Genomic DNA, 21,606 nt, shown 5'->3' with positions numbered 1-21,606 from the left:
CAGCTATCTCCAACTCAGTTAAGAACATGTTTCCAATTGGAGCCCTTATGTCACTGTCACTTTACTGGGACCTGGCTGAAAAGAACACAATTGTTCAACTCTTCTCACTACCGTCGAATGAGCAACGAATAGTGCAAATATTGATAAGTATTTATATCGGGGTGCCAACAGGTAAGTATTACAAAGAAACTGAAACGGGAAGTGATGATCTGTGAAAGTCTTTGGCTCCCAAAGCGTCTGAGAGCCTTGACTTCTTACTGGAAACCGATGCTCTCAGTATGTGGCTCAAATATCATTCCCTTTTGTTACTAACAATGTCGCTACTGGCCTTTCCTTACAGAGAATCTGGTCACGAGTTTCTACTTTCATTCACAGTTTTAAGAATAAAAGGTATGTAGTAGGTTACAAGAAACAAATACAAAAAGAAAAAAATCCCGTACCTCTCATCAGCGCTGCACAGGCAGAGATTTTGCACTCGTCACTGATGCGATACAGCTTACGTGTACGTTTCTATCTTATCAGGCTTGTCCGACATGACAGATGAGCGTATTTAGATTCGAGTTACATGGAGAGTGCTCCACAAAAAGCTGCAATAAAAGGGTCCTCTAGCGTAATGAATACAAATCACCTTATCAGCAAAATCACGTGGTCGTATGTAGTAAGAACAACTTTTATACAGAATGATTCCGAATTGCTACAAGCACCCGGCATTTTTTTAAGGTCTTATGACTGCAGAGTATGTGTTTATAAACAGCGCTGGAGTAGCAGATAACTCCAAGATGCAGAAAGATTGCATTGTCAGGTGCATTTAATGCAGCTGGACGGATACTTTATTTCTCAGATACAATATTAAGAGCAAAATGCTCTACATTCGGGGTAAATAGTGCTTAGTTTGTAAATAGCAATTTCCATATTGAAATATGACGGTATATTAATATGAATAAGACATATCTTTCAAGAAGACAATTCTCAATGAAATACTCCAAAATATGCAACTAATCAAAGTCGTAATTTGTTTTTATGGATTTTTCAGAGCTTAGCGGTTTCAAGTAGAGTGACTGACTTGTTCTGCAAATTGAGTACTATATTCTGTTCCTTACGTCATTAGCTGTCTTCCCCGTTCACTACGTCTAGTGTAACCTCTGTGTGCCAGTCCCTAATGTCATTAAATATGAATAGCTTATTTAACTCTTCTATTCTTAATCGTATTCCCCAAATTGTTTAATCGTTAATTTTGTGCGGTCTTTTGTGCGGCTCTTCATAGTCTCTCGGCCTATACAAAAAACCTTCAAATTACTTCTATAACGCCTTGTTTGCTTCAGTTCTTCCACGTCTAACAATCCCACAGCTCACATCTCACTACCGTACAACGTTACACTCAGACTATAATTTTAAAAGAAGTTTCTAGTTCCTAGACCACTACTTTGAAAGTCAGTATGCATCTTTTAGTTCAGTATTAACTTAGATGCGTGTACCTAACAAGCGAATTGTTGCATTGGCTAAGCCTCGTATAGGAAGGCTACGAAGGATTAGTCTGGTTTTCTGCATTGTTTCTTACGGTCTGGGCCGAAGCTGCCGAGCGAGGTTCTCAGCAGTTAAGAGGACCAGAGTGCAAATCTTCGTCCAGCCATCTAGATCCAGGTTTCCTGCGGTTTCTCTAAAATCACGTAGGTGAATAGGGCGATAACTTGGACAGTTCCTCAAATAAAGTTGCTGATGGTATATTCCCTGTCGCTGCGTAATACGAACTTATTCCCCGTCTCTAATAACCTCGACGTAGAGGCAGTCCAGTCTTCAACACTCCTTTTGCTGTTGTAGTTGTTTATGTTACTGCACATCTCTCACATTGTCTCCATCATCAAGATACGTAAACAAAGGGTCAATAAAGAAGTATAACAAATCAGTCGGTGATAAGAATTTTTCTACTTTGTGAATTGATGTCAGCTTCATTAACACAGTCTGTAGTATAATACTGCTCGTATGTTCCAAGTTTTTATTTTGGTTTTGCTTTCGGAGACTACTGTAGAAAGCTGAAATCCAAATGTTTATAATATTATATTTAAACAACAAAACCGCTATAGTGATAGATGGCGATGCAACGTATATAGGTCTTAGGCTTACGTAAAGATTCGCGGGTGCGCACCGTACCGTTATTGTGTGTGTGTGTGTGTGTGTGTGTGTGTGTGTGTGTGTGTGTGGATGGGTGATCGGGTGGTTTGATGGGAGGAAGAGGTTGGTTCACACTTGCGTGTGTTTTGTATGATTAGAGTATCTTTCTTATTTTCTCTGTAATACACGGTACCATACCGTTGTGTCGTCCATTTTCGTCTGTGATTTGGAAACTGCGACTGTTCCTAATATGAAAGATTGGTTGAAACGGTTTTCTGTATCAGGCGCTTCTATTTTATCCCACGACGTGTTTGAATCTCAGGACTGTTTTTTATTTTGTTCCGAGTTTGTATGGTACTGAGTGGTACAAATGTGTATTTATAATGGCGCTCCAGTTTTCTTTCGCCAGAACATCTTCGAAACGAAGATTAAGAGAGATAATTGGCTACATTCAGTAAAATGAATTGTAATGTAATGCATGATCCATTTGAAGATGAGGGCGTAAGCCCTCGTAACGCGTCATGGAAGAAATTAAAAGTGATTGAATCAGACAATTCCTTTAACTTGTCTTTTACACAGTACTGTCATAATAAGTGTACATTTAGGCTTCCAAACTTATTCAGACTGCTACCTCTATTTTCTGTCACCTTTACTGACACAAAATTACGTCATTAGGCTAATATGACTTGATAAGCTGTAACATATGCACGTAATAATCACAAAATGAAACAGAAGCAATCCGGCTATAAGATATCATCTTCATTATATTGTGAAGAATACACGTGTGTCAAGTCTGCAGCAAAGAAAAAATAAGGAAGGAAAACTTGGCTCTCTTCAAACCAGCATCAGATGCTGATTCTGGAACCACAATATACACTCCTGGAAATGGAAAAAAGAACACATTGACACCGGTGTGTCAGACCCACCATACTTGCTCCGGACACTGCGAGAGGGCTGTACAAGCAATGATCACACGCACGGCACAGCGGACACACCAGGAACCGCGGTGTTGGCCGTCGAATGGCGCTAGCTGCGCAGCATTTGTGCACCGCCGCCGTCAGTGTCAGCCAGTTTGCCGTGGCATACGGAGCTCCATCGCAGTCTTTAACACTGGTAGCATGCCGCGACAGCGTGGACGTGAACCGTATGTGCAGTTGACGGACTTTGAGCGAGGGCGTATAGTTGGCATGCGGGAGGCCGGGTGGACGTACCGCCGAATTGCTCAACACGTGGGGCGTGAGGTCTCCACAGTACATCGATGTTGTCGCCAGCGGTCGGCGGAAGGTGCACGTGCCCGTCGACCTGGGACCGGACCGCAGCGACGCACGGATGCACGCCAAGACCGTAGGATCCTACGCAGTGCCGTAGGGGACCGCACCGCCACTTCCCAGCAAATTAGGGACACTGTTGCTCCTGGGGTATCGGCGAGGACCATTCGCAACCGTCTCCATGAAGCTGGGCTACGGTCCCGCACACCGTTAGGCCGTCTTCCGCTCACGCCCCAACATCGTGCAGCCCGCCTCCAGTGGTGGCGCGACAGGCGTGAATGGAGGGACGAATGGAGACGTGTCGTCTTCAGCGATGAGAGTCGCTTCTGCCTTGGTGCCAATGATGGTCGTATGCGTGTTTGGCGCCGTGCAGGTGAGCGCCACAATCAGGACTGCATACGACCGAGGCACACAGGGCCAACACCCGGCATCATGGTGTGGGGAGCGATCTCCTACACTGGCCATACACCACTGGTGATCGTCGAGGGTACACTGAATAGTGCACGGTACATCCAAACCGTCATCGAACCCATCGCTCTACCATTCCTAGACCGGCAAGGGAACTTGCTGTTCCAACAGGACAATGCACGTCCGCATGTATCCCGTGCCACCCAACGTGCTCTAGAAGGTGTAAGTCAACTACCCTGGCCAGCAAGATCTGATCTCTCTAATTTTACATTCGTGATCTCCTCGGGAGGTATAAGTAGGGGGAAGCAATATATTCGATACCTCATCCAGAAACGCACCCTCTCGAAACCTGGCGAGCAAGCTACACCGCGATGCAGAGCGCCTCTCTTGCAGAGTCTGCCACTTGAGTTTGCTAAACATCTCCGTAACGCTATCACGGTTACCAAATAACCCTGTGACGAAACGCGCCGCTCTTCTTTGGATCTTCTCTATCTCCTCCGTCAACCCGATCTGGTACGGATCCCACACTGATGAGCAATACTCAAGTATAGGTCGAACGAGTGTTTTGCAAGCCACCTCCTTTGTTGATGGACTACATTTTCTAAGGACTCTCCCAATGAATCTCAACCTGGTACCCGCTTTACCAACAATTAATTTTATATGATCGTTCCACCTCAAATCGTTCCGCACGCATACTCCCAGATATTTTACAGAAGTAACTGCTACCACTGTTTGTTCCGCTATCATATAATCATACAATAAAGGATCCTTCTTTCTATGTATTCGCAATATATTACATTTGTCTATGTTAAGGGTCAGTTGCCACTCCCTGCACCAAGTGCCTATCCGCTGCAGATCTTCCTGCATTTCGCTACAATTTTCTAATGCTGCAACTTCTCTGTATACTACAGCATCATCCGCGAAAAGCCGCATGGGACTTCCGACACTATCTACTAGGTCATTTATATATATTGTGAAAAGCAATGGTCCCATAACACTCCCCTGTGGCACGCAAGAGGTTACTTTAACGTCTGTAGACGTCTCTCCATTGATAACAACATGCTGTGTTCTGTTTGGTAAAAACTCTTCAATCCAGCCACACAGCTGGTCTGATATTCCGTAGGCTCTTACTTTGTTTATCAGGCGACAGTGCGGAACTGTATCGAACGCCTTCCGGAAGTCAAGAAAAATAGCATCTACCTGGGAGCCTGCATCTAATATTTTCTGGGTCTCATGAACAAATAAAGCGAGTTGGGTCTCACACGATCGCTGTTTCCGGAATCCATGTTGATTCCTACATAGTAGATTCTGGGTTTCCAAAAACGGCATGATACTATGAAACTCTACACTGCGAATGCACAATGGCACTAACGATTCATATTTCACAAATAAATCTGCGATATAAAAATTTTAATTGAGACAGAAAACTGTTGAATTAACGGAGTAAAATATAAGAAACGTGGTGCTGCAGAGTAGGAACACATAATATTAATAAAAATGATGAATGAAGAATCTTTACAAAAGTTTAAACAACGAAATAATATTAGTTAGTCATTGGACTTTCCAGTTCCTTGTTAGTATCATGAAGATATTCTTTGTCGATTGATGCCGAAGTATAAAACACACTGGTTTGTACATATTTTCTTTCTTTTTTTAAAACAATTTGAACCAAAAAATCAGCTTAAAAGAGGGTATATTTTTTAGTACTTTTATAAAGGTCATTCAGCGAAAGCAGAAAAAAACTGCAAAATCTTTAATGTGGTTTGCAAATGAAACACACGTATGTCCCCATATTCTACCGCTGACACAAACTAGCACTTGTGCCTGTAGTATACTCGTTGTATTACGCTAGCGCTGTGAATAAAATCTGTATTCCGGAGTAACGCAGACTTCATTGCTGTTTCTTGGTCTTAGCTGTGAATCTTCGAACCACGTCATGGCTCCTTTGTCGAGTTAATCTAGGTAATAACGTTTCAGCCCGATATTTCAGTAGTTTTGTGTGTTGATGGTGTAATGCATGTGTCAGCGTTGGTGTCATAAGTTCATCAGTGATAGATCGTAAAGTTTTTTTTGGGGGGGGGGGGGAGGGAATATGAGTGTTAATGATTAGGCTAATTGTTCCTTGGAATGCATTTATGTTACACCCATTATTGATGTTACTAGCATGCTAGTAACATCCGCTTACGAGACAGAACTCAATATATTCTGAGACCACAATAGATTCCAATGATGGAATTCGAAACTGTGTTCCATCTTCCCCGTGTTGCGGTTCACACACTCTGTTGCGGAAATACTTAAAAAGCAGAGAAAATAAATGACCTTCGCAAATATCACGTACCTTTCGGTTCACATGTCTTTCAACAGCTTTCTCAATGTTATCTGCTAGATATAATTGATAATTAGTTAATCTCCTAAACCAATAACTAACATTATTCTTCTTCCTATTTCAGAACCTGTAATTCATCACTGAAGGTCATTTAAACACCGCTTCAGCATGGACAAAGAGGTGAGTTTGTATTTGCTACATTATCCAACATCCATGTCTATATACATACACCACAAGCAAACGTACAGCGCGTGGTGGAGGGTACCCTGTGCCACTACAGTCATTTCCTTTCCTGTTACACTCGCAAATAGAGCGAGGGAAGAAGACTGTCTGTATGCCTCCGTAAGGGCCTATTTTCTCGTATCTTACCTTCTTGGTCCTTACTCGCTACGTATGTCGCTTGCAGTAGAATCGCTCGGCAGTCAGCTTCAAATGCCGGTTCTCTAAATTTTCTCAACAGTGCTTCTCGAAAAGAACGTCGCTTTCCCCCCAGGGTTTCCTATCTGAGTTCCCGAAGCATCTCCGTAACACTTGCATGTTGTTCGAACCTACCGGTAACAGATCCAGCAACCCGCCTCTGAATTGCTACGATGTCTTCCTTCAAACCGACCTGGTACAGATCCCAAACATTCGAGCAGTACTCAAGAATAGGTTGCGTCAGAGTCCTTTACAGGTGAACCATTATTTCCTAAAATTCTCCCAATGAACCGAAATCGACCATTCGCCTTCCCTACCACAGTTCTCATATGCTGGTTCCATTTCATATCCTTCGTGAAACTCGGAATACTGATCTTTACTACGAGAAATGTGCTGATAGACTGAAGTTTCGAAAAAAATGAACGGCGCTGTCGACATCCAGAATATAAAAAAGAACAGAGTCCATCTCCGATTGGATGAGGACGGGAAGGGCTTCGATCGAGGTCTTATTTTAAGGGGCCATCCGGGCATTTGCCTGAAGAGACTCGGTTCAATGGCTTGATGGGATGAGTCTGTTGGACGAGAATGGAAAACTCATGGTACGACTTCGGGTTCTCTGTACGGTTCTAATCTGCCAGGAAGCCTAGTTTGTCAATTGAACACAAACAAAAGTTACCATCAGTAATATTCAACATACGTCAATTTCATTGTCGTCTTTGAATAAGACTAAAAAATCTAGGTGAGACTTTTGCCAGTTCTTATTGACTCACAACGTGCACTAACTCAGATAGTAAGGTAGTGTGTAAGATGAAACTGTGGGTCGCTGTATGCAAGGCGGTACTCTTAAATTTACGTTTTTAAAACTCTTCCTTTTGCAAAACACAATGTTTTTTCCTTTGTTTAAGTCCTTACGCAAACATATTAGGACGTCTATGAGTCATCTTAGTAAGACTCGTTTTATTTCTGAAAGTACATTAATTTTAAAGATGGGATTGTACAGGCTGGACTGCATTTACGCGTTTTCTGTCTTGACGATATGTCATGTTTTCCGGGGTGGTTTTCTTTGTGGGTTATAATTATATTCACTGTTTTCAACACTTTTTGCTTCAAACTCATCTGATAATCCCAAGTTTATATACAGGAAAACGATATTTAGCACAATTTGTCTTCCCACTTATGTTAACGGCAGAAGGTTACACGTAGATGTCCATACATTTATATATTTATATTTAGATTACTAGCCTTTTCCCCATTGCTTTGCCCATACATGCGTTTGAGACATATATTGAATACACCTCCTCGTCCCCCTGTCTGTGTCTATCTCTTCCTCCCTCTGTCTGACCACCTCATCCTCCCAGCTTTCTCTGTCTCCTCCTCCTCCTCACTCTCTCTGGCTCTTCATTTATTTATTTATTTACACGTCTAGTTCCGTAGGACCAAATTGAGGAGCAAATCTTCAAGGTCATGGAACGTGTCGGTACATGAAATTACAAAAAAGTAAAAACAGATAAAATAAAATCTTTACGAACCAAAAAGAAGTCAAGCCATAAGTAAACACAATCAACAATATAACGTAAGAATCAATTTAATTTTTCAAGGAATTCCTCGACAGAATAGATAGAGTGACCCATGACGAAACTCTTCAGTTTCCATTTGAAAGCGCATGAATTACTGCAAAGTTTTTTGAATTCTTGTGGTAGCTTATTGAAAATGGATGCAGCAGTGTACTGCACATCTTTCTGCAGCACAAGAGTTAAGTAAGTGCGATCCAAATGCAGATTGGATTTATGCTGAGAATTAACTGAGTGAAAGCTGCTAATTCTTGGGAATGAGCTGATATTCTCAACAAGAAACGACATTAAAGAATATATATATATTGAGAAGCCAATGTCAAAATACCCTGGGGTCGACAAGAGGTTCGCGAACTTACACCATTTATTGCCCGAACTGCCCGTTTCTGAGCCAAAAATATCCTTTTCGAATGGGAAGAGTTACCTCAAAATATAATACCATACGACATAAGCGAATGAAAATAAGCAAAGTAGACTAATTTTCGTGTCGAACGATAACTTAGAGAACTGTACATTTGATAGCAAATTATGTGATATAAAATGATCAATTATCCTTACAAAACAGCCTTTTGAATAACTTTAGCAAACACAGATGGCATAGAAATAGGTCTAAATTTGTCTACATTATCCCCTTCTCCTTTTTTATAAAGCGGCTTTGCTATTGAGTACTTTAATCGTTCAGGAAACCGCCCATTCTTAAAGGAAAAAATTACAAATATGTCTAAGTACAGGGCTAACAAGAGCAGTATAGTACTTTAATATTGTTCATGAGAGTCCTTAGTCCTTAGTGATTTAATTATTGACTCAATCTCCCAATTTTCAGTATCGCAGAGGCGCATTTCAGACATCAGTCTCGGAAAGGCATTTTCCAAGAGAGTTGTATGATTCCTCGTAAGAACTAAATTTTTATTTAACTCACCAGAAATACTCAGAAAATGATTGTTAAATGCCGTACATATATCTGACTCAACAGAAACAGAAATATTTTTCTACGAACTGGCTTTATACCGTCCGTCGACCTTGTGCCGCTGGCCACACACTTCCTTCACAACTGACCTTATGGTCTTAATTTTCTCCTGTGAATAAGCTATTCTATTTGCGTGCCACATACTCTTTGCCTTCCTAATAACATTTTTAAGCACCTTTCAATACTGTTTGTAATGGGTTACTTTAGCTTGATTGTGAGTACTTCTAACATTTTGATATAATTCCCACTTTGTTCTACATGATATCCTTATCCCACTACTCAGCCACCTAGGCAGCCTTTCATTGCTGGTATCCCATTTAGAACGTTCCAATGGAAAGTAACTCTCAAAGAGCATAAGAAATGCGTTAAGGAAAGCATTATATTTGTCATCTATGTTGTCGGCACTACAAACATCCTGCCACTCTTGTTCCTTAACGAGGTTTAAAAAGCTGCCTATTGCCGTTGGATCAGCTTTCCTACATAGTTTGTAATTATCAGTGACATTTGTTTGAGTACAAAAGCCTTTTAGTGTTAAAATTTGTGCATCGCGGTCTGAAAGGACATTCATCCTCTTACTAACAGGATGCCCATTTAGTAATGGAGAATGAATAAAAATATTGTCTATTGCTGTGCTGCTGTTCCCCTGCTCCATAGTTGGAAGAAACAGTCGGCATCGGATCATATGAGTTTCGGAGATCTACCAAAATCCTTTTTCTTACGCAATCATACACAAAATTAATATTGAAGTCACCACATATAACTAATTTTTGGTACTGCCTATAAGTGAACCAAGAACCCTCTCTAGCTTCAGCAGAAATCCTCTGAAGTTAGAGTTAGGGGTCCTATAAACAACAATAATTTGAAGTCTGGTTTCACTAAATTCAACTGCCCTGCACAACATTCAAATATCTGTTCAGTACACTGCCATGATACGTCTATGGACTCAAACAGAATACTGTTTTTTACATACATGGCCACTCCCTCACTCTGCAAGGAACTCTTTGAAAAACAGCCAGCAAATCTGCATCCTGGTAAAGGAAGCCTCTGAATTGTCAAATTATTTAAGCGGTGCTCTGATATACCAATAATGTCAGAGTCAACATCTATAAGCAGTTCACTAACTTTATCTCTAATACTTCTTATATTTTGATGAAATATGCTAATTCCTTCTCTACTTGGAAACGTGACGTCCTCTGAAGGTGATTTCTTAGTTAGACTGACTTCCTTTAAGCAGTTATACCTGTCAGCTGCCTTCAGTCTAAAAAGGGTTCAGCTCTAACGCCAACTACCACAGGAATTTTTCCTCCCCCCTCTCTTTGTCAGACTCCTCCACCCCCTTTCTCTAACCATATCTTCCTCTCCCCTTCCTCTGACCATATCCTCCTACTTCTCTCTGTTTCCATCTCTGTCTCCCCCTCTTCCTTTTCCATCTGCCCACTACCCCTCTTACCTTCCACCTTCCTCACGCCTCTCCCGCTCCTCCCCTTTCTATGTGCATTTTCTCCTCCGCCTTGCTCTGCTCACCCTGTCCTCTATCCATTTCAACCTGTCCCCAACCAGCCTGTTCAGCACATAGTCTATATTTCAATAACGCAGGCAGATACTACTTCAACACACCTGTCATGCAGGGCAGACTTCACATCAGGGACTTGGAAATCATTTATTTGTCGCTGATACACGGACCGTCATACAAACTAGAACGACCCTATTCAAACTCAACACGCTTGTAATGCAGAGCAGCCTATACGTGAGGCCCCAGAAAACTATCTTGCCCTAACATGTGGTCTGCCCTGGCAAGCAGCTTGAGTTGGCAGGCTGATTCTGTTCCCACACAACATGCATGACATGTAGGCAAGCATGTATGCTAGTAAATCACGTTATTGCCCATATCTCTGCCCCTATTAGAGCTAGGAGGTTACAAAACCCGCACTGCTGATACTCATGTGTCAAATTTAGTTGATATCGATCCACAGGTTTGGGAGGCGATTCCAGACATACACACATATACATTTAGATTTTATAGGTGTCCAAAACGAAATTTTTCAAGGTTCCTTTCTTTGCCTCAAAACAGTATAAACAGGTGATAGTAAAGTAGAAAAAATGAAATGAACATAATCAGCTGTAACATGCATAACGGTAGACAAAAATGTTCTTCGTTTTCTCCCACCTCAACGGATTTTCACACACATTCTGACAACTGGTTGATGTGCTCAGTATGGGGTGTGGCCACCTCTGGCACTAGTACAGGCCTGACAACGACGGGACATGCATCTCATGTTGAGGCGGTAACGTCCATTCTTCCTGCAACACTGCCCGAAAGTCTTGGAGAGCGGTTGGTGGGTGCTGACGTGGTCACCCTGTCTCCCTAGTGCATACCAGACATTCTCTATGAGATTCATGTGTGCAGTATCTTCCGTTTCCAAAATAACATCAACCACCTGTGCTCTATGAGGTCAAGCATTATCGCCCATTAAAACGAAGTCTGGGCCTGCAGAACTTCGCAACAACCTTGCGTGAGATCCTAAGATCTCCTCACTGTACCTGACAGCAATTAAATCTTGCTGATCCACCCATACAACTTCATGAAGAGGTGCTCGAGTGGCCAACACAATTCCTGCCCACACCATTAGTGACCCTCCACGATATCGGTCTCCTTTCACAATGTTTGGGTCCTGAAATCATGTTTCACGGGCACGGATGCGAATCCTCGAGAATCACTCTCCAGACCAAATTGGGACTCAGCCTTGAAAAGAACATTGGCCCACCATTCGACCGTCCAGGTGGCATGTTGATGGCTGCACGCTATATGTTCCCTTCTGTGAAGACGCGCCGGAGGTAAACAACAGCAAATCTACAACAGTAAAAGCAACTCTGCTGAAGCCTTCTGTAAACCGTTAGCCTACATACAACACATCCAGGGGATGCTGCGAGATCAGATGCCAGTTGCACTGCAGTACTAAGGCCTTGCCGTCGTGCCCTTACAGCCAAATAACGGTCCACTGTTTCTGACGTCACACGTGTTCGGCCCTGTCCTGGTCTCCAGGATACAGTTTCGGTCTCTATAAACTGTCGCCTCATCCGAGAAACAGCAGAATGATTCACATTAAGCCATCGGGCAACATCAGTTTGCGACTCTCCTGCTTCCATTCTTCCTATGGCCCTCAACTGCAGATAGTCTGTAAGCATCTTCTTTGTGTCATACTGCACTGTCTGTGACTGTGTACACAGCGATTGCGAATGTGGGTTCAAAATGGCTCTGAGCACTATCTACATCTACATCTATACTCCGCGAGCCACCTTACGGTGTGTGGCGGAGGGTACTTATTGTACCACTATCTGATCCCCCCTTCCCTGTTCCATTCACGAATTGTGCGTGGGAAGAACGACTGCTTGTAAGTCTCCGTATTTGCTCTAATTTCTCGGATCTTTTCGTTGTGATCATTACGCGAGATATATGTGGGCGGTAGTAATATGTTGCCCATCTCTTCCCGGAATGTGCTCTCTCGTAATTTCGATAATAAACCTCTCCGTATTGCGTAACGCCTTTCTTGAAGTGTCCGCCACTGGAGCTTGTTCAGCATCTCCGTAACGCTCTCGCGCTGACTAAATGTCCCCATGACGAATCGCGCTGCTTTTCGCTGGATCATGTCTATCTCTTCTATTAATCCAACCTGGTAAGGGTCCCATACTGATGAGCAATACTCAAGAATCGGACGAACAAGCGTTTTGTAAGCTACTTCTTTCGTCGATGAGTCACATTTTCTTAGAATTCTTCCTATGAATCTCAACCTGGCGCCTGCTTTTCCCACTATTTGTTTTATGTGATCATTCCACTTCAGATCGCTCCGGATAGTAACTCCTAAGTATTTTACGGTCGTTACCGCTTCCAATGATTTACCACCTATGGCATAATCGTACTGGAATGGATTTCTGCCCCTATGTATGCGCATTATATTACATTTATCTACGTTTAGGGAAAGCTGCCAGCTGTCGCACCATGCATTAATCCTCTGCAGGTCCTCCTGGAGTACGTACGAGTCTTCTGATGTTGCTACTTTCTTGTAGACAACCGTGTCATCTGCAAATAGCCTCACGGAGCTACCGATGTTGTCAACTAAGTCATTTATGTATATTGTAAACAATAAAGGTCCTATCACGCTTCCCTGCGGTACTCCCGAAATTACCTCTACATCTGCAGATTTTGAACCGTTAAGAATGACATGTTGTGTCATCAGTCCCCTAGAACTTAGAACTACTTAAGCCTAACCAACCTAAGGACATCACACACATCCATGCCCGTGGCAGGATTCGAACCTCCGACCGTAGCGGTCGCGTGTTTCCAGACTGTAGCGCCTAGAACCGCTCGGCCACCCCGGCCGGCTGCGGATGTGGGGCTACCCTGCAAACACTACCCTGCATGATGGGTGCCTTGACGTCATTGCTGGCGTGGTTGTCCGTTGATCGAAGTGCCTTCTTCTGTGCAGAAAACGATCGTAACGTCATTTGTTGATGGTTTGTATGATTATATCGTGAATTAGACACAGGATAACAGTTTGTTTCTTACATAAATCTTCCTGATCTGGAGAAGATCAAGTTTTGAATATGCAAATTCCATTTGCAAACATGAAACAGCAGTAACAAAAACTTCCAACGACAGAATATTCAGTGTTTCCTACTCGTGCCATTGTTTTTGGTACAACGAAACGTCGACAGTATGTAATGAAAAAAGTCTAATGTATAGCTGTTCCTCCTTGCGTTGTTTTCAAAAACCTGCAGCAGTCACAGAAACTAGGAGATTATGTACTAATATATTCCCAGAGCTTTGTCTAACGCAACGGAAATGCATGAGATTGCTGGTAAATAAACATTTGTCGATGCTTTCATTCCTTCATAGTTTTCCAGGATGGGATATGCCTCTGTTCTGAATATTTCGAATATTTGATTTTGATTTTTGTACTTTGTCCGTCATATTTCTGTAATAAACACGTTAAAAATTATGTTCCACTTGACAATACTAGTATAGTATTATTATATCACTAACAGCTTGCCCAACGTATCCCACTTTCTTATTCATTCTATGTTTACCTGTTTTTAAAATGTATGAATACAGTATACAAATAATAAAATAATTCATTTCACAAATTCATTGTAGCAAATCTAACTGAAAACTTGTTTACGTACAATATTTTTAGTTCTGTCTTCTGGAGCAAGAGCGAATAAATTCTTGCATGAACACACTCTTGAGAAAGCAACATAATGAACTCGTGAGAGAAACATCGTTCGTTTTTGGTTATTGATATCTGTACCCCTCCAACCCCCTCGCTGTCTTGATTGGCACACCACCCTTACCACAAAGGGAGAAATGTCATCACAGCTGTCACAAGACTGTTGAGCAACCTCGAAACCTTCAAATCTGACACTAATGTTACTTCTTCCCGATTATTTCTACGAGCCTTCTTCTTCTCACTTTACACCACTCCCAACAGTGCTGGGACTATCCTATACACACACTATTTTCTCTAGACAGTAAATCACTTTTGTACTAAGTCTGATCGAAATTCCTCCTGGAGTTTCAGACTTAAGTTTACATGTTACCATTTCCTGCCCCTAAATCCAACCCTATTCCCAAGAGTTCTACTGGTGTGCTAGCCCCATGGTGTTTTTTTCTGTATAGTAAGCCATATGAGTATTAAATGTGGTTGAAATTGCTCAGATAATTCCAGAATCATGCTCAAAACGTCACCCTTCATATCTGACCCCCACCTCTAGGGGTTAAATGTCATTGGGACCGACACCAATCAGTCCAGCAATCCGCAAACCTATGTATGCGACACTACTATAACTTTTCCTTCTGATTATCTTTATATGCCACTTCCGTCACACCCCCATTCCTTGTAGAGCAAGGGGTGTTTTACTCTCACAGGACATTTTTCGAGACAGAATGTTATATGTGCGCTAGGTTCGGGTGACAGTGTTCGTAGCATTCCAGAGACTTGGTTCCTTGTTACCTCTTTCCCATCCTCGCCCCAAACAATAAGGTTGTTACACGTGACTCACGCCATAGTGGCGGTCATCTGGTACGAAGTCATACCTGTAACAAACTTGCGTTAAATTGCTGAAGGCATTCCAGAGCTGTGCAGCAGAAGACACACACACACACACACACACACACACACACACACACACCGACGCTTACCTGCTTACATACAATTAGTTACTTATAACTTCAAATCGCTGACGATTTCAGACAACAGTTCTACTAAACGTTTAGTAACCATTTGTGGGAGGGGGGGGGGGGGGCAGGTCAGGTGATAATTCTTTCTAGCGTCCACTAAAGGCGCAGTTTTGTTGACGTGCCCCTCCTTTAATTCGACTAAGTTCAAACAAGTGCACAAAGTAAACTAACTTTTTGTTTCGCTTATCAGCTGAGATGCGTCTTCTGGTCTCTTAGGTATTGTGCACGAGTAATTTTCGCCTCCGCTGGTAGGTTCCCCAGACCGTCTGAAGCACTTCCTGTAACCCAGGATAGGCGCGGCAGTTGTCTGTCAGCTTCACACTTCGTTAGACAGTAATTACACCTAATTTCTCGGCAGACGTATTTCCAACAAACAGAACACGTTAACTTAATGGCGCCCCATGTCAATGACCGAGACATATGGCTGAACCCTCGAGCAACTACCGAAGCAATCAAAGTGCATGGCTGACAAGTTCCTGCTGATAAGAAACTTACAAGAATTGAACAAAACGGTTTTCAGTTGATACTACAGAACTATTCATTTGATGCTCTTTTGCTGTATTTTTTTATGTACTACTCGGAAAATTAGTGACTGTAATGCAGTTGATAAGCGTTTTGTTTTTCCACCAGTCTCTACAAAACTAACAGACACCTTTTCTTCTTTCCTCCAGTCCTTTCATTTCCAAAGCTTTGGCTTGGAATCCACACATAAACAGTCGTAAGCGCATGTCACCCATGCCAAAGATCTTCACTCAAAATCCGTAACACCGTGCATGGAGCAGAACCTCCAAGTTGTCAGTACTGCTCCTCTCTGTAGTTTTATCTCTGGAGAGTAGCAGCAAGGACGATGTACCTCCTGTGAGTAGGAAATGCCACTCACTCCTTACCTGCCGAGTTTCCTGGTTTCTGAGGTTCTACAGTCGTGTATGTAGATTTCATAAAGTTGTCATGTGGACGCAGGACATACAGAGTTCAGTCTGAGGTTGCTAGTAAAATTTATGGAATACTTTGGTAAATAATTATTGTTTTGCGCGTGAAGTGGAATTCATTTGAGGCAATGTTCTGTGTATCAGAAGTGTCAAGTTGCACTACAGTTTGGTTTGTCCAGTAAATAACTGGTAGGGCGAACCGGCCACCAGTTGGAAGAGCGCAAGGAAATACCTCCCCCAGCAGGACTATGCCTAGTGAAGCACTGTTAGCCATGTCCGAAAGAACAGAACAAATTCATATAGCTCATTCACCTCGCTGGGAAATGAACAATCTTCAGTGCGGGTGCACATTTACATTCGACCTCCAGCAGGGGTTTAAAATTAGCGAGCATGGACGACATGGACGGGGACCGCCGGTAAGTGGCTCTAGGTGGGATTGTGAGTCGGCTGGGGAGCGTGACGAGACAGTCTGCGCATTTGCGATCAACTGTGTCCGGGTGGCGCAGTGCTTAACACAACTGCCCAGTAAGCAGGAGATCCCAGGTTCGAGTCCCGGTCCGGCACACATTTTCACTCGTCGTCGCTGATTCCACACAAAGTCCCGAAGCAGCTGATATCAGTAGTTTCTTCCATTTCCTTTCCTTTCTCCATCTCCCTCTTCAATTTACATAATAAACACCGTTAGTGTTCGAACCGAGTTTAGCGCTCACTACAGCTGTGCTCTACCCTTCCAAAACGAGCTACCAGGCGCACAGATTTTTTAGTTGGGGCGCCAGTTGTTTTGACTCAGAGCAGACATCGCTCGCAGGTCAGAAATCAACATCCAACGCATAGTTCGCCTATAATTATCAGACACTTGTCTCTGTTGCACATGGACCTGAACTCCAAAAAAACTCTATTTGAGTAACACGCTTTAATGTTCGTTTTAAAAAATCTGAATATGTAAGCGAAATTTTCACGATCTTAACAACCGTCCACACTATAATAACCAACAAACCCAAAGCAAATTTATCAAGTAGAAAACGAAAGCCAGCCGTTGTGACCGAGCGGTTCTAGGCCCTTCAGTCCAGAACCGCGCTGCTGCTACGGCCGCAGGTTCGAATCCTGCATGGATGTGTGTGATGTCCTTAGGTTAGTTAGGTTTAAGTAGTTCTAAGTCTAGGGGACTGATGACCTTAGATGTTAAGTCCCTTACTGCCCAGATCCATTTGAACCATTTGAACCAGAATACGAAAGGAGACAGTTACTTGAGAAAAGAAACATTTCACCATACGGTAGGGTAGAAAAAAATAGGTTCACACTCTAATGCACCTATACATTACTTTTATCTTTACATTTTTCAGAAGCATGGACTCACTGCCGATAGCAGCCATTTGTAGAAACGTATGTAGGGCGAAAAAATTATAGTGTTTTTCACAAAGGCGGGCTACATATCGAACATTCCACACGAATCATCAGTAGCGTGAATTAACGTATCGCTCCATCCTTCAGTTGAAAAACGCCCCAAGTTTAAAAAACTAGATCGAAAATGAATAGCAAGTCTCCTCGAAAACGCGTCCAGGTTTGAAGAGTTGTATGATCGTATCACCGAACGGACGGATGAGATGCGCGATCGCCCATTCGTGACATCAGCAGTTGAGCGAGCTGCCACGACGGGCACTTCCCTCCGTGACGTCAAGCAAGACATGCAGGGCGCGAGGCAACTTTCCCGTCACGATCCCGATCCCAGATGCGCCGCTTCCCCACTCATCTGCTTGCATCACCACCTGTAATATGTGCGCTTCTCTCGCATCGCTCTTCCGGGGAGGCAGCAGAGAGATACAGCCGTGAAAGTTTGGCATCGGAGGAGGTTTCGCATCGTGAGGCTCCACCTTGATAAGTCGCAGTCTGTCTGCGTGTTTATTTAGATGTTTCTCTGCTACAAGGTCGGCATCACTACTAAACGAACTGGACAATCGCCTAGAGATTTTGGCAAACACAATTTTTTTTTTTTTTTTTTTTTTTTGCAATATTACCTCATGACCAGCATACTATAAAAGTGTACATCCTACGGCCAAGCGATAGGAATGGCAGCTACCGCTGAAACAAATAGTTTTCTGTTATATCATATTTCCCTCCCAGTATAACCTGCCGCTGAAAATAATCTACACTACTGGCTATTAAAATTGTTACACCAAGAAGAATTGCAGATGATAAACGGGTATTCATTAGACAAATATATTATACTAGAATTGACATGTGATTACATTTTCAACCAATTTGGGTGCACAGATCCTGAAAAATCAGTGCCCATAACAACCACCTCTGTCCGTAATACCGGCCTTGATACGCCTGGGCATTCAGTCAAACAGAGCTTGGATGGCGTGTACAGGTACAGCAGCCCATGCAGCTTCAACACGATACCACAGTTCATCAGGAGTAGTGACTGGCGTATTGCGACGAGCCAGTTGCTCGGCCACCATTGACCAGACGTTTTCAATTGGTGAGAGATCTGGAGAATGTGCTGGACAGGGCAGCAGTCGAACATTTTCTGTATCCAGAAATGCCCGTACAGGATCTGCAACATGCGGTCGCGCATTATCCTGCTGAAATGTAGGGTTTCGCAGGGATCGAATGAAGGGTAGAGCCACGGGTCGTCCTACACATCTGAAATGTAACGTCCACTGTTGAAAGTGCCGTCAGTGCGAACAAGAGGTGACCGAGACGTGTAACCAATGGCACCCCATACCATCATGCCGGGTGAAATGCCAGTACGGCGATGACGAATACACGCTTCCAATGTGCGTTCACCGCGATGTCGCCAAACACGGCTGCGACCATCATTATGCTGTAAAGAGAACCTGAATTCATCCGAAAAAATGACGTTTTACCATTCGTGTACCCAGGTTCGTCGTTGAGTACACCATCGCAGGCACTCCTGTCTGTGATGCAGCGTCAAGGGTAAACGCAGCTACGGTTTCCGAGCTGATAGTCCATGCTGCTGCAAACGTCGTCGAACTTCTCGTGCAGATGGTTGTTATCTTGCAAACGTCCCCATCTGTTGACTCAAGGATCGAGACGTGGCTGCACGATCCGTTACAGCCATGCGGATAAGACGCCTTCATCTCGACTGCTAGTGATACGAGGCCGTTGGGATCCAGCACGGCGTTCCGTATTACCCTCCCGAACCCACCGATTCCATATTCTGCTAACAGTCATTGGATCTCGACCAACGCGAACAGCAATGTCGCGATACGATATACCGCAATCGCGATAGGCTACAATCCGACCTTTATCAAAGTCGGAAACGTGATGGTACGCATTTCTGCTCCTTACACGAGGCATCACAACAACGTTTCACCAGGCAACGCCGGTCAACTGCTGTTTGTGTATGAGAAATCGGTTGGAAACTTTCATGTCAGCACGTTGTAGGTGTCGCCACCGGCGCCAACTTTGTATGAATGCTCTGAAAAGCTGATCATTTGCATGTCACAGCATCTTCTTCCTGTCGGTTAAATTTCGCGTCTGTAGCACGTCATCTTCGTGGTGTAGCAATTTTAATGGCCAGTAGTGTATTTCTTAAGTAGCCGATTTTCAGTTTTTTATTCATGTTATTTCCTGTAAAAAACGTATAAATCGAACTAAGGAAGATTTTAACACGTACTCAGTCTCAAGATACACAGAATGAAAATGCTTAATTAAATAGGCAAATAAACGAAGACCTGGTCTGTTCGCCGTTCGCTGCTCTTCTCGATCGGGGATCACGCCACTGTATGGCATTACAAATAGTCACTGGTAAAGCGTGCAAACTGAGTTTGAAGAACTCTATTTCTAATGTTAATTTATCAGTTTTCATGGGCTACAAGCAGATTAAGGAATATTGTGTACTGACAGGCAACAGCTCAGCTGCTTTCTATTTTTATTGTATACTTTGAATGAATTGCCTTTAAGTTTTTAATTTGTTAGTGTTTCCATAATTTCCTTCTGTTTTATCATTCCGTAGAAATAGCAGACAAATCTGTAATGCGTTTTATTTCACTGCTACGTCACTTCGTTAAAACATTTCAGACTAGGGTTGGTAACATTCCGCAATACAACGTATTGTCGGCAACGACAGCGAGCAACTGCCGTGTAGAGCATGTGTGAGTAAATCTTGCACACTGCACATACACGCGTACCTATTTTTATCAAAATGGTTCAAATGGCTCTGAGCACCATGGGACTTAACATCTGAGGTCATCAGTCCCCTAGAACTTAGAACTACTGAAACCTAACTAACCTAAGGACATCACACACATCCATGCCCGACGTAGGATTCGAAACTGCGACCGTAGCGGTCGCGCGGTTCCAGAATGAAGCGCCTAGAACCGCTCGGCCACACCGGCCGGCCCTATTTTTATCCCGTATGTTTGTTGCTCGTCTTTGTCAGCATTGTTATTAAAATGGCACTGAGCACTTTTCCCGTTTTCCATAATAACTCAATACCGTATTTCGAACCAATGCAAATTCTGCGAATAAAAATTACTCCTTTCTTTAAAAAAAATTTAAAAACGAAAAATTTTACCACAGCTGCTAAGGCTAATTTTTATTTCGTCTTTTTACTCGGTTGATACTAAAAAATAACTGTTATAACTGTGACCAAACAAATACCAAAAACTATCTGTTACCCAGAACTAAAATACCGGTATCGGTTTTACCCTGTCGCTTCTTTCCATCGACACCTAGCAACAACCACACACAGACAACATGAGTGAGTGTGACTCACGCTGTCAACAATACCCCGGTAAAAGCCCAAACAAATTGGAAACAGGATTCCTGATTTGATTGTAGCCCTAGACCTACTTGTTCAGTAGGACATCTGCAGTTGCAACTGCGGACGGACGCTTTGACTGATTATTATTACTTTTTTTTATCTAATCAGTCGCAGCCCTCCACTATCGATGACATATTTGTCCAGAACGGTCTGTTAGGGCTTCCGACAACTTCAATAGCAAGCAACATGATAGTAAAAACTTTTATAGACTACAAGGTGCGTGGTTCCTCGTCTAGCGTTTAGCGTCGCTGCCTGTAGCTTCCGAGGTCTAGGATTCGATTCCCGACCGGACACGAGATTTTTTCGCTCGGGAACTGGGTGTTTGTGTTGTTCTAATCATTTAATTTCATCTTCATGGACACGTAAGTCGCCGAAACGGTGTCAAACAGAAAGACTTGCACCAGGCGGTCCAACAACCCATATGGCGTCTCCCGGCCCATAATGCCACCATTATAGAATAAAAGTACCATTAGCTCGATGACTCCCTTCAAGTCATTCGTGGTAAATTGATTATGTGGCGATACGGGATTTCAATACCTCCATTCTCTCTCTGTTCTTCTCCTCATTGTTTTCGACAATAAAAA

General features: G+C 43.0%; 1 protein-coding gene across 2 annotated transcripts in view; it reads left to right on the top strand.

Moving 5' to 3' along the window:
* Positions 1–21,606, top strand: part of LOC124609704 (proton-coupled amino acid transporter-like protein pathetic) — a 328,159-nt gene that overhangs the window by 143,562 nt on the left and 162,991 nt on the right. For both annotated transcript variants that reach the window (XM_047140095.1, XM_047140094.1), the window contains exon 2: positions 6,236–6,291. In XM_047140095.1, coding sequence (XP_046996051.1) covers positions 6,280–6,291 — 12 coding nt within the window. In that variant the 5' untranslated portion in view covers positions 6,236–6,279. The remainder of the gene's footprint in view (positions 1–6,235; positions 6,292–21,606) is intronic.

Source organism: Schistocerca americana, chromosome 1, assembly GCF_021461395.2.
Source record: "Schistocerca americana isolate TAMUIC-IGC-003095 chromosome 1, iqSchAmer2.1, whole genome shotgun sequence".
Taxonomy (NCBI): Eukaryota; Metazoa; Arthropoda; class Insecta; order Orthoptera; family Acrididae; genus Schistocerca; species Schistocerca americana.
This window is presented reverse-complemented; position numbering and strand designations above follow the sequence as displayed.